This window comes from Diceros bicornis, chromosome 14, assembly GCF_020826845.1.
Source record: "Diceros bicornis minor isolate mBicDic1 chromosome 14, mDicBic1.mat.cur, whole genome shotgun sequence".
Classification (NCBI taxonomy): domain Eukaryota; kingdom Metazoa; phylum Chordata; class Mammalia; order Perissodactyla; family Rhinocerotidae; genus Diceros; species Diceros bicornis.
The window spans coordinates 29,312,846-29,326,059 of record NC_080753.1 but is presented as its reverse complement, the minus strand read 5'-3'; the positions used below and the strand labels follow the sequence as shown (position 1 = coordinate 29,326,059).

The window sequence follows — 13,214 nt, the reverse complement described above, 5'->3', positions numbered from 1 at the left end:
CCTATCGCAAAGCCCGTGATCTACAAGCAACACGGGCGTCAGCTAAAATTAAATGATGCTTGTATCCTGAAGTACAAAAGTATCCCTGACATCCATTCTGCACCCACAGCCCCCTACTTCACGGAGCGGTGCAGGAAGGAAGGTTAGGATCTGCAGCCCACGGTCCGCCCCTCCATCAAGCCCCGCCCACCCCGGAATCTCGACCATGACCACGCCCACAAACACACGCCTTTCGTTGTGGCCCCGCCCCCGGTCTGTCCACGCCCAATCCACGGGTACGCACTCGGCCTTCGCCAAGCCCCACTACTCCGTTCCTCCTCCTCTCTGGCCAGGACGATTCCTGGCCCCGCCCCTTCCAGCCTGCCCTCACGCCCCGCTCCACGTCCGGCCCCGTCCCCGGCCCGCCTCCCCCGTCCTTCCCTGTGCGAGCGCGCGCTAATCTCGCGGGCTCTGGGTCCTGAAGTCGCGTCTCCCGGAGGGAGGGAATGTGGCGGGCGCCGGAGGGGTCAGCTGCCGCGTCGGGGCCGGCCCTGGAGTGCTCCTTCCTTTCCCCAGGCCTCGGAGCTGAGACCCGAAACCAGAGCGAGGGACAGCGCGGCCCCCCGGGTCCCCGGCATGGCGACCCCGGAGGCTGCGCCCGCTCAGGCTGAGGACGCGGGCCCGGCGCCCTGGGCGCGGCTGGAGGCCCCCGCCCGCCTCCTGCTGCAGGCGCTGCAAGCGGGGCCGGAGGGCGCGCGGCGCGGCCTGGGCGTGCTGCGGGCGCTGGGCAGCCGCGGCCGGGAGCCCGTCTGCTGGGGCCGCGTCCTCGAGGCGCTGTGCCGGGAGGAGCCCGTCGTGGAGGGCCCGGACTGTCGCCTGGAGCTGTAAGTCGCTGGTCGCGCGGCCCCGCACTTCATCCTCCACGGTCGCGGGAGGCAGGGGCCGGCGCCACCCCCTTTTCTAGATGGGGAGACCGAGGCACGTGAGGTTTATTAATTCCCCTCGGCGAGGCAGTCTCGGGCGCGCACCCGGTGAGGAGGGACATCCAGCAGGCCTGCCCTGAGCACCTGCTGTGTGCCGGCCAGTGCCGTACCCAGACGGGAGACACGCCTTCTGTTGGGTGTGAATGAAGAATTATAAGTCAGCGGACGCAAGTCGATTTTGATCGTATACTTCCATCTCTAAAAAAAATAGAACTCGTACCTCCAGTATAGGTACACTTATGTATAAGTGTACACGTGTTAAAATACGTTATAAAGTGTACAAAAATAGAAATGTAAAACGTGATAAATGACAGTAAACATCGAAGTGGCTTTATATTATCAAGTTCTCAACGCATAATATACATTGTAGGGCAAGATCACTTTCCTTAAGGATAGTGTCCTTGATAATTTCTAGTCGCATAGGTGAATTTGAACTTTTTTTTCTTCTTCCTTTTTTTTTTTTTTTTTTTTGCTGAGGAAGATTGCCCCTGAGCTAACATCTGTTGCCAGTCTTCCTCTTTTTGCTGAGGAAGATTGGCCTTGAGCTAACATCTGTGCCATCTTCTTCTACTTTATATGTGGGAGACTGCCACAGCATTGCTTGATGAGTGGTTTGTATGTCCGCACCCAGGATTAGGACCAGTGAACCCTGGCTGCTTAAGCAGAGCGCCCAGCTCAACCACTACGCCAGTGGGCCTGCCCCTGAAGTTTTTTTTTTTGACTTTTTATGTGGCTGACAAAGAATTCCTACTAGGAGCATAAGTGTCAGCTCTGCCATTTTCTTGTTTGGTGTGCTTCTGTTATTGGTATTCACTGCCTTTTCAGACATCCTTATAAGCCATTTTGTGAGTGTTCTGTTTGTTAAAAAAAAAAGATAATGCAGTATCCATAAATGTACTTAACTATCATAAAAACTGAAATACACATGGGCCGGCCCCGTGGCTTAGAGGTTAAGTGCGAGTGCTCCGCTGCTGGCGGCCAGGATTGGGATCCCGGGCGCGCACCGACACACTGCTTCTCCGGCCATGCTGAGGCCGTGTCCCACATACAGCAACTGGAAGGATGTGCAACTATGACGTACAACTATCTCCTGGGGCTTTGGGGAAAAAAAATAAATAAATAAAAATTAAAATACACAGAAAGTAAAAAAAAGTGAGTCAGATGCCGCCTTCAGCCTCTAGGGAGCTGAAGAGCGGGCCTTCCACTCTTCTTGGATACCCCTCCCTCAGAATTAGGCCGGAGACTGGAATATGGAGGGCCAGTCCGCATATTAAATATTTGTAATACTTAATTTCTTATGTTTTAGATAAGTAGGAATAGAAGTTCTAATATTTTCTTCCCACACTCCACTTTGGATTTCTTTCAAGAGATGGATCAGGAGAACTTTCTGAATCCCCAAATTGAGGCTGTAGAAATGTTTGTTCAGCTGTCTGGCCTTTTCTGAACAGAGTAAGCGGAGGAGGACTTAATCTACTTGGATAGCATTGTACTTCAGTGTAATTGGCTTCTTTTGTAATCCTATGTATTTTATTTTATACATTTGACACTTATTCTGATATGGGGGTCCATGCACAAAAAAGAGTTAAAAGCCCTTGGAGTAGGGTCTTCCCTACTTCTCTACTTTCAAATATCCTCCACCACGAATTCACCATCTTTTTAACTTTTACTCTCCTTTTCTCTCTCACTTAGTGTTTGTTTTCCACAAAGAAATAAAAGTCAAATTTCTTCTCTCTCACACATCCCAAGTGCCTCTGTGTGTGATGATGAACAGCCCTGCAAAATCATGTATAGAGAGGCACAGAGGGGTGATGAGTGGTGGGCCAGATGCACCCATGACTTGCTTGCCACACCGACAAGCCTCAGGTCACACAGCATCTGGATTCGTGCCTTTGCAACATTACGCATGGCTACATTGCTCTGTCCACAGCAGCCCTTTCTGATCTCTGGACACTTATTTTCAGAGTTAATTCCTTCAGTAAATGTGTACCAAGTGCTTGCTATGGGCGGTGCTGTGCTGGGTTCTGGGACACAGAGGAAGGAGACACTGCCTTTGCCTCTCAGGAACTCAGTTTGGTGAAAGGAACACCAGAGCTGGACAGATGTAACCCTGTGAGTTCCAGGGGTTGCCAAGGAGAACACAGGGCCACAGACTAAGCTTTGCACAGCATCCTGGAGTATTATTTTTACATAAAGTTTTGAAAAGGACTTTTATTCTTTTTTACATAAAATAAGCATGAATCTATTATAAAGTAGGTTCCAGCGTGAATTTTTGAGCTGAAATAGGAGACGTCAAAGAGCAGGGCCTAGCATAGCATAGACACTCAATGAACCTTGTTGAATGACTCGCGTGCTTTCCATCCACACTGCCTCGCGGGTACTGCCTCCCAGCCCCCTGTCTGTCCATTGCCATCTAGCCTCTGGCTCTACCCAGTCTGCCCCATGCTCCCTTCAGCAAGATGCTCGCAACTGCTCGCCCTCTCTCTGTTACCCAGGAAACCACTGCTGCTGCGATTGCCCCAGTTGTGCCAGAGGAACCTGATGACCCTGCTGATGGCTGTTCAGCCATCGCTGCCTGAGAGCGGGCTCCTCCCTGTGCTGCAGATTGCACAGCAGGACTCAAGCCCTGACCCTGATACCTGGCTTAGGGCCCTGGGAGAATTGCTGCAAAGGGATCTGGGTGCTGGAGTCTCCATTGAGGGAGCGTCCCCACTGTCGAAGAGGTGCCAGAGACAGCTCCGAGGCCTGTGTGGGCAGCTGGGCCAGGGGGACAGGAGGTTGAAGTTGCTTCCAGACCCTGAAGAGGAAGAAGAGGAGGAGGACAAGGGCTCCCAGCAGCCTGGGAAACGCAGAAAGGAGCCAGAGGAAGAACCTGCCAGTCCTGAGGAAGAGAGGGCCCCCAAAAGGTTCCGGTGTTTGGACAGGGAGGAAGAGGAAGGTCATGAGGAGGAGAGACCTGAACATGAAGCTTTGGAATCCCCGGCAGGTGGAGAAGGCGCATCACCCATTAAGAACCAGCCTGTCGGGGCTGAGCCCAGTGAGGCTGGTCAGAGTCTGGAGGATGCTGAGGGCCTGGCTGAGAGTTTGGAGTTGCCCAAAGCTATCCAGGTACTGGGGAGAGGAGGCTGGGTTTAGAGTGATCCTTCAGGAGTAGGAGGCTTATCCAGGGCGCAAGCCGTTTGGGACCCTGTTTCCCAGTTGGAGTGACTGTGGTCCATAGAGCAGGGGGAAGGAGGGTGGGGTTGAGGGAATGTAGTCTGCTCCACTGACTCTGAGGAGGGGGTGCGGAAGGGAGTTACTGGAGGTGGGAAGGCCTTGGCCTAATGATCTATAACGTGAGGTTACTGGGCGCTGGCAGAGGAAAGGCTCCAGAGCCACCCTTGCCACCCCATCTTATGGGGGTGGGAGAAATCATGCCAGTAACAGCCTGCCCTTCCAGCCCAAGGCCTGGGTCTACCCCAGTTAGGGTGGATGCAGAGAAGACAAGTCTAGGCAGCTGGATTCACACAGCCCTGTCTAGTTTGAGTTCTTAAGCACTTTTCAAGGCTCTCTTGAATCATCTTTGCCCACTAGCTCCTGCTGACCTGGGGCCTTCTCAGGAGAGGGAGCCAGGGCTGGGTTTGGGGCCACGCTGCGTGGGGAGGGACTTGGCAGTGACTGGACTCTCCTCTGCAGGACCAGGTTCCCAGGCTGCAGCATCTGCTCAAGACCTTCGGGGAGGTGACTGGCCTTACGCTCTTCACTAGAGCCCTTCTTCCACCTTCTGCCTGGACCTCAGCCACGCTCAGGGAGCCCCAGTGCAGTGAGGCACAGGCTGTTTGGGTGGGGGGTTGGAGTGAAGGTCTGAGGACAGTCACTGCAGGGGCTTTTCTTTTCTTTCTTTCTTTTTTTTTTTTTTTTCTGAGAAAGATCAGCCCTGAGCTAACATCCATGCCAATCCTCCTCTTGTTTTTTTGCTGAGGAAGACTGGCCCTGGGCTAACATCCGTGCCCATCTTCCTCCACTTTATATGGGACGCTGCCACAGCGTGGCTTGACAAGCAGTGCATCGGTGTGCGCCCGGGACCCGAACCCTGGGCCGCCACAGCGGAGCGCGCGCACTTAACCGCTACACCATGGGGCCGGCGCAGGGGCTTTTCTTGGCCCAAATATAGATATGTCATCTACCCCAGACAAGTTCCTCTCTGGCGGCACCTTCCAGGGTCCTCAGCCACCCACTCTGCCAGTTGAAGGGGTGGCCGCAGTGACTTGTCCCCATGGTTCTGCCAGCCCTAACATGGGATTTGCCTTCCCAGGGGTTGGAGGGGTTAGAGGGCACCTCCCCAGCTGAGCTGCAGCTCCTCCACGAATGCAGTCCTGGCCAGGTGAGTCCAGAAAGACTGCCTGACCCCAAGGAGACATCCCCTCTTCCCAGCCTTTTCCATTTAAGTTTTTGTGTTTCCCTGCCTTATGTGGGAATTTGGGGAGAGGGTTTTGTTGGGTTTTTTGGTCTCAGAGGCAGGGGTCTTTAGCCCTTGGTTCCTCCCTGTAGGCTAGCTCTCCCGGCCTCACCTTACCCTAGAGTATCCTTGCCCTACCCCTTCTGCTGCCCAGTTGGCTTGAGACAGCCTAGCAGAGACAGACCGAATGTCCCTGTGCCCTCCCTCCTACTCTGCAGATGGACGTGCTCTGTGCCCAGCTGCAGCTCCCCCAGCTCTCGGACACAGGTCTCCTGCAGCTCTGCACCTGGCTGCTGTCCCTTTCACCAGATCTTAGCCTCAGCAATGCTACTGTGCTGACCAGGAGCCTCTTTCTTGGACGGGTAGGCGCCTTGGGATGCACGCGAGTGCCAGCGACAATGAGGGAGAGAGTCTGAGCCCTTAGAGGGGTGGTACTTGGGAGACGAGATTCCCAGCCTTGGGCCCAGGCATGTGGCCTGTCCGGGCAGCCTGGGGCAAGGGAAGGGCATGGACCCCTGGGCCGTCTACCCACATGGTATCTAACTCACCCCTCTTGGGCCCCAGATCCTTCCAGATGCTGAAGGGATTTGGGATTTGGGATCAGGGATTTGGGAGCTGGGGAAGGGAGCTATGTGTCTTTTCCAATGGGTGGGTCCATCTTAGTCCTAGATAAGAGAAACTTTTTTTTTTCTGAACATTTATCACCATCTGAAATACAATGTATGTCTGATAAACATTTATTGAAGGGAAGAAGAAATGAATTAATTAATATTTTCCTCCCCATTGGCTGTAGATTCTCTCCCTGACTTCCTCAGCCTCCCGCCTGCTCACAACTGCCCTCACCACCTTCTGTGCCAAGTATACCTACCCCGTCTGCAGAGTCCTCCTTGGCCCCGTGCTCCAGGCCCCAGGAACAGGTAATTCTGGAACCAGCCCCAGGCCTGGTAGCTCTGCCCTCTCTGTTGCCAGCACCCTTCCCCCCAGGGTGGCCGGCAGGAGTTGGGTATTCAATGAGTAAAGATACCTGTTGCTTCCCTGACAATACCTCCTATAATGAGGGGCATTCTGCTCCCCACTAGTCCCATCCTCTCCTGCCATTTTCCCCTGGACTTCTGCCATCTGCTGTCCCCTACCCAGGTCCAGCTCAAATAGAGTTACTGTGTTGCCTTATGAAGGACGAGGCCCTGGAGCCAGACATGCAGGTTCTAATGCTGGGGTGAGTGTACAGCCCCCATGCTGCCCCCTCCCACCTCCTTCCCCTGGCCAAGCCTGCTCTTGGCATTCTGGAGTTGGAGCCAGCTGGGCACCAGGACCTGCACCCAAAAGACAGGCAGCGGCATAGCCGATGCCCCTGTCAGTGTTGCCTGACCCTGGCCCGTGCAAGTTGCTGTCCTGTGCACCTTTGCAAGCCCAGGGTTTCAGTCATCTGTGCCAGGTCCCTTGGGGAATGCAGAGAAGAGCCTGGCAAAAGTGGTTAAGGGCACTGGCTCTGGAGACAGACAGACATGGTTTCAAATCTCAACCTTGCCTTTTATTTAAATGTGTGAGTTCAAACAGGTTATTCCATCTCTCTGAGCCACCATTTCCTCATATGAAAAATGGGGAAAATAATTCACTCTATATGTGATAATGCATATAAAGACCTCAGCACAGTATTTGACACCTAGTAAGGGCTCAAATATTGTTAGTAAATTGGTGTTAAATTTGGGTATTAAAATTGGCGAGTCAAGATACAGACATAAGTAGAAACAATAAATAGGTAAGACCCCACTGGACACCAACATGAAGTATAAAATGCTAGGTATAATATGAGAAGAGGACAGTCTCAAAAATAATATCAGCCACCACTTATGGAGCACTTCGTCTATGCTTTAGATTCTTTATCTCAGTTAGTCTTCATGCAGTCCTGTGAGGTAGGTGCTGCTGCTGCCTTAGAGACGGAAAAACTGAAGCTCAGAGAGGTTAAGGGATGTGGCCAGAGGTCACATTGCCAGCCAATGATAAAGCCTGGGATCAAACCCAAATCTGTGCACCCAGGAAGCCACAGTGTTGCCGTGACATGCTGCCTTTCCACACAGTAGAACTGCAGGCGCAGCTGGAGTGGACGTCACTGTGTGTTGGGCCCTGCAGGGAAGGCTTGCCTCCTCCAGGAAGCCTTGTGTGTCGTCTCACTCCATCATCATCCTCTTCCTTGAGTCACCCTCACCTTTGGTACTCAGGATGCAGTCTCGACTCCTGGTTATTTTCCAGGGGACCTTTGTACATATCACTGCCAAATCCTTCATTGGCAGCTCCCAGGGTCCTTGGGTTGTGGCCTTCCCAGCACTGAGTATGGGCTCTGCAGCAGTGGCTACTGAGCGGCCACCAGCATCAGGGGCTGCTGACTACCTCCTCTGTTGGCTGGGGATCTTGGCTGTCCCCAGGGCCTTGCCCTGCCTTGGGGTAGCAGCAGTAGATATCCAGGCTTGGGTGGGAAAGCAGGCTTTTCTCACCGGGGCCTGTGCTTTGCAGACAGATCTTAGAGCTGCCCTGGAAGGAGCACACTTTCCTGGTGTTGCAGTCACTCCTGGAGCGGCAGGTGAGCAGCTCCCTTGGGGAGGAGTGGATGAGGAAGTGCTGCAGTGTTTGGATGGGTGTGGGGCTCCTGGGTTTCTGATCCCTTTGGTGATGGAGGGGAAAGCAGGACAGCTGCCCTATAGCAGGTACCCCAGGACAGGAGAGAGTCCTGGGGCTTGAAAGGCTGGGAGCAGAGAGCTGACTGCGTGGTAAATTCCAGCCCTACCTCTTACTGGTTGTGTGGCCTTTGGAAAGACTTTTTGATGCTTATGTGTAAGTTTAATTTATTTTTGAATAGGTAATAGATTCGTTATGTTTACAATTTTGAAAGCTCAAAAGGATGTAGTGAAAAATATTCCCCAGCCATCCAGATTCCCCTCCCCAGGACTAGTCAGTGTTACTAGTGTCAGGGGAACTCTCCCAGAGGTGATTTATATATGTAAGGACACAGTTTAAACTTAGTTTTCCCCTGCTTTTTACATAGATAGTAACACACCAAGCTGAGTGCTCGGTACTTTGCTTTTTTCACTTAACAGTATATTGTGGCAGTTTTTCCATATTGGTACCCGAAATTCTGCCTCCTTTGTTTATAACTTAGGAAGTTGACCTAACTTCTTTATGCCTCAGTTTCCTCATCTACAAAGGAGAGTGATGATAGCACCTACTGCGTAAGACTGGGGTGAGGTTTAAATGGGATAATTGGTGTCAAGTGCTCAGGAAGGTGCCTGATGCATAATACGTGCTTATTAAAGTATTATTATGAAGAGCTGTTATGCTGGCAGTACCCCTTGGGACCTCTCACTCCTTTATATCTTTAATCACTAAACCATGCTAGGGATTCTTGGCCTCCCCTTGGTCCTAGTCTGAGCCTTTGCAATGATAACCACCATTTTTTTTTTTTGTGCGGAAGATGAGCCCTGAGCTAACATCCATGCTAATCCTCCTCTTTTTGCTGAGGGAGACCGGCTCTGAGCTAACATCTATTGCTAGTCCTCCTCCTTTTTTCCCCCCAAAGCCCCAGGAGATACTTGTATGTCATAGTTGCACATCCTTCTAGTTGCTGTATGTGGGACACGGCCTCAGCATGGCCAGAGAAGCAGTGTGACGGTGTGCGCCCGGGATCCGAACCTGGGCCGCTGGTAGCGGAACGCACACGCTTAACCGCTAAGCCACGGGGCCGGCCCCTGATAACCACTATTTTATGAGACCTACGTGCCAGGCTTCGTGTGCATTATCGCATTTAATCCTTTTCACAGTCTTCAGAGTTACATATCATGAGCTCCATTTTATAGATGTTGAAACTGAGGCTTAGTTTGGCTAAGTGACTTGCCCAAGGTCACCTCGTTAGGAAGTGGTGGAATTGGGAATTGAATCCAGGGCCTTTTCTTGTGCTGCTGTCTCATCTCCCAATCTGTGCAGGTGGAAATGACCCCGGAGAACTTCAGTGTGTTGACAGAGAAGCTCTGTAAAGAGGGGCCAGCGGCTGCCACATCCATGGCCTATGCCAAGCTCATGCTGACAGTATTGACCAAGTATCAGACTAACGTGAGTGTTGATAGGGCCACGAGGGCTGGTCCTACTGCTCTGAGCCTGCCACGAGGGTGTGCAGATGTTTGCCAGGGGGAGAACCCTGAGTGTTAGCCAGGGAAACCACAAGTTCAAGCCCAGGACTGGGGAATGAGACTGCTTAGGAATCCAGCCAGCCAGCCAACACTGCTGTGGGCCAGATGCTATATGGGGCATTGGGAATCAACAGTGACCATAACGCAGTCCCTGTCCTTGACTTGACCCTCTCCCCCAATGCCGGGCTAGTGAGAGGGGAGAGAGGTGATAGACAGATCGTTGTAATATCTGGCAGGAGCCAGGTGAGAAGTGTGCACAGGGCATTTGAGGAAGAGGGGGCAACTAAACCTTGTTTGTGGTTGGGAATTGGGACGGGCTTCCTGACTCTTAAAGGGTGAGTGGTAGTCAAGGGGTGAAATGGAGGAAAGGGCATTCCAGGCAAAGGAAACAGTGGAAGCAGTGACCGTCTAAGGGGATCTACAGGTAGTTCATTGTAGCTGGGGCCTGGAAACATGCGAGTGGATGGTGGTAGGGGATGAGGTTACAGAGCTAAAACACTGAGAGCTAATACTTGCATGACCCCTGCATCTCAGGCACCATTCTAAGCCCTTTGTGGATGTTCACTCGCTAGTTTATTCCATGTTAGCCCTACGAGAAGATACTATTATTAGCTCCATTTTATAGATGAGGAAATTAAGACTCAGAGAGGTTAAAGTAACTTGCCCAAGGTCACATTGCCAGGCCATGGTAGCATCTTACGGAGGCCTCTGTAGGTTATGGGGAGGAGATTGGACTTTATCTTGAAGGACAGGTGTTCTTGGCTGTTGGCTCTTTACCTTTTTCTTGGGAGTCACAAGCCTGTTTGATGATTTGATGAAAGCTATAGATCTTCCCAGAAAATGAAAATCTGAACACACATCTTATGCACAATTTCAGGAGGCTCCTGGATCCTCTGGAGACCCTCTGTAGATCCTGGAAGAAGGGCCTCCAACATGAGGCATCGGGAGTTATCCCAGGGCCTTCACCTGGAGTGACTTGGTCAGATTTGCATTTTATAGAGAAGCCTCTGGCCTCTATAAGGAGTGGGGCTTGGAGAGTGAAGATAGAGGGCAGAGACTTTTCAGAATGTTGTAGTAGGGGCCGGCCTGGTGGCGCAAGCGGTTAAGTGCGCACGTTCCGCTGCGGCGGCCCGGGGGTTCGCCGGTTCGGATCCTGGGTGTGCACCGACGCACCGCTTGTTAAGCCATGCTGTGGCGGCGTCCCATATAAAGTGGAGGAAGATGGGCATGGATGTTAGCCCAGGGCCAGTCTTCCTCAGCAAAAAAAGAGGAGGATTGGCATTGGATGTTAGCTCAGGGCTGGTCCTCCTCACAAAAAAAAAAAAAAAAAATGTTGTAGCAACAGGTCAGGGAAGAAAAAGTGTGGCCCAGTAGGAAGGTGGCAGCTGCAGTGGAGTGTGTCTGAACCTCAGTTTCCTCATCTGTAAAATGGGAGGGTTGTGAGGATTATATGAAGTAATGCATATAAAGTGCTGCCACATAGCATAGAAGCCCCCAATAATTGTCAGCTGTTACTAATGTGGCTGACTTAGTAGGTTGTGCAGTTAGTATTTGACCCCAGCTCCACCTGAATCCAAAGATGGTGCTTCACCCTGGTGAAACAATGAGGTTAGCCTGCTCGGGAGTCGTCTGCTCCTTCCATCGTCCTTGAGTCCTAGATTCCTCTCTCCTCCCTCAACAGCCTAGGGGCAGAGGGGACAGGGCAGGGGTCAGCTGCTGGAGGCCTGACATGATTCTTCCTTCTCCCCAGATCACTGAGACCCAGAGGCTGGGCCTGGCCGCAGCCCTAGAGCTCAACGCCACTTTCCTGAGGAAGTCTCTGCAGGCTGCCCTGAGACATCTGGCCCCCTGACCATCCACCAAGGGGCCACCCTCCTGGAGCTTCCTCACCAGTTTTCTGAAGGACACTTCTGCCCTCAGCACCTCACCCTGACCCCTTGCCTTTGGGTAAAGGCTGAGCCTGCCGTCCCAGGAATCAACTGCCTCCCTGCTCCAGGCGGCAGAGGGGCCGTCTTGGCCTCCCAGCCAGCAGGGAGGGTCCTGGGCTAAGGGGGCTGGATGAGTCCAAGGACTGCTGACTCTGGGCTCGCTCCTGTCATTTCTGCCTCAGGCTGCAGGGACAGAAACTTTCCGATAGGCCTCAGTAGGGTCAAAGCAAACCCAGAGTAGACAGATGATGCTCCAGGAGCCCTGGGGGACCTGTGTGCTCAGCACACTCTTATGCTCAAGTGTATGTTATGATCCTCTGTGTTCTTGTTTCTGACTTGAATAATAGTTTATCAATAGTATTTAATAAAAAGCAGGAAGTTCAATAATGTCTTATTAGAAGCAGTGCCTGTCTCCCTATTAACTCTGGATATTTGTTGAAAACCAACACACACTACCACCTCTCCTTGCCCCCACCTGCTCAGTGACAAGGGGCATCTTTTTCCTGGTGAAATGTTCTGTGAGGGGGAGTTGGTAGAGTTCTGAAGTTCTTTCATTCTTGTTCTGTGGGCCGGATACTGTGTGATACCACCCACCCAAGACCTATCAAAATAGTTGAGTAGGTGAGGCGTGCACCCACCACTGGGGAGGGGGGTTGAAGGTGGGAGTGTCTCAGTCTGGAGTTGGGGAAGGCTTTGGGGCAGATGGCGTTTCAGGAGGGGTCTGAGGCTCTCCTGGGGTTCCTGTAGGCAGAGAGGAGGATGGGGCCTGTTGGACAGAGGAAAGGACAGAAAGGGTGTGCATGTCTGTTTTATATTCCCATAGCACCTACCTAGGTGCCTTGTTCATAGTAAACACTTAACAGGGCAACTGAGGGTTTTGCAGTTGTTTGGATTGTGGCGCAGTGACTGGCGCGAGATGGAGGTGAATGTGGCGGCAGAAGATAGTTGAGACGGTCCCCGGGAGCGGGCGAGGCTTGGAAGAAGCTGGGAGGCAGCAGCAGAACCACGAAGTATGGTCTCAGTCCCGGGCCAACCAGTTTCCAAAACACTCCTACTGGTTGGATCTCAGGCTGTTTGTTCTCTTCGACCTGGTGATGGTTTTCTTTGTGTATCTTTTGCCCTGATTGTGTATCATTTGCCTGATATCTAAAGAAATTGGCTCCTGGAGTGGATTCTGAAAATGACTACAAATTTCTTGAACAAAGAAGATAGGACTGTGCAACAGAGGAATTTCAGAATCTCAGAGACCTTCTTTTCATTTTATACATTCTGTTACTCATTTTTGGGACTATATTAAATGGGTGGTGATCTCACCCATTCATAGCTTAAAACGAGACTCTTTGATTCCTATTTAAAAACGTTTTTCAAACATTTGATTGCTTTACAGGGGCTGAATGTAAAAGTATTTATACATAAAAGTTTAGTGTATTCATTAAGAAATACAGTAATGTCTTTAACATTTTAAGGGTTGGCTGAGGTTTAGTATGATGCAAATAATATGGTGAAATAATAGGTGAAGTATTTAAAAATAAGTTACTCGAAAGCAAGGGGAGGATTTTGAGAAAAGGAGTTAAAAGCTATACAGAAAATGCAGGCCCACAATGTATTGGCTGTAAGTACCAGTTTAATTTTTAGATTCTGCAAGCCTCTGTTACGATTGCCAGATTGATACAATCCTAGAGAAAGTGTATAATATCCAGTATTGGAAAGC

General features: G+C 51.5%; 1 protein-coding gene across 2 annotated transcripts; it reads left to right on the top strand.

The window, feature by feature from the left end:
- Nucleotides 1-451: 451 nt before the first annotated feature.
- On the top strand, nt 452-11,892 carry FANCE (FA complementation group E). 2 transcript variants are annotated; one of them, XM_058554519.1, is made up of 10 exons: nt 452-863; nt 3,455-4,067; nt 4,635-4,679; nt 5,254-5,322; nt 5,616-5,759; nt 6,191-6,314; nt 6,535-6,613; nt 7,909-7,975; nt 9,373-9,498; nt 11,326-11,892. In XM_058554519.1, the coding sequence occupies exons 1-10, from the start codon at nt 616-618 to the stop codon at nt 11,425-11,427; spliced, it is 1,617 nt and encodes a 538-aa protein (XP_058410502.1). In that variant the 5' UTR covers nt 452-615; the 3' UTR covers nt 11,428-11,892. The 2 variants fall into 2 exon arrangements, with proteins under 2 accessions (XP_058410502.1, XP_058410503.1); XM_058554520.1 differs by lacking the exon at nt 452-863 and adding an exon at nt 883-957.
- Nucleotides 11,893-13,214: the final 1,322 nt, after the last annotated feature.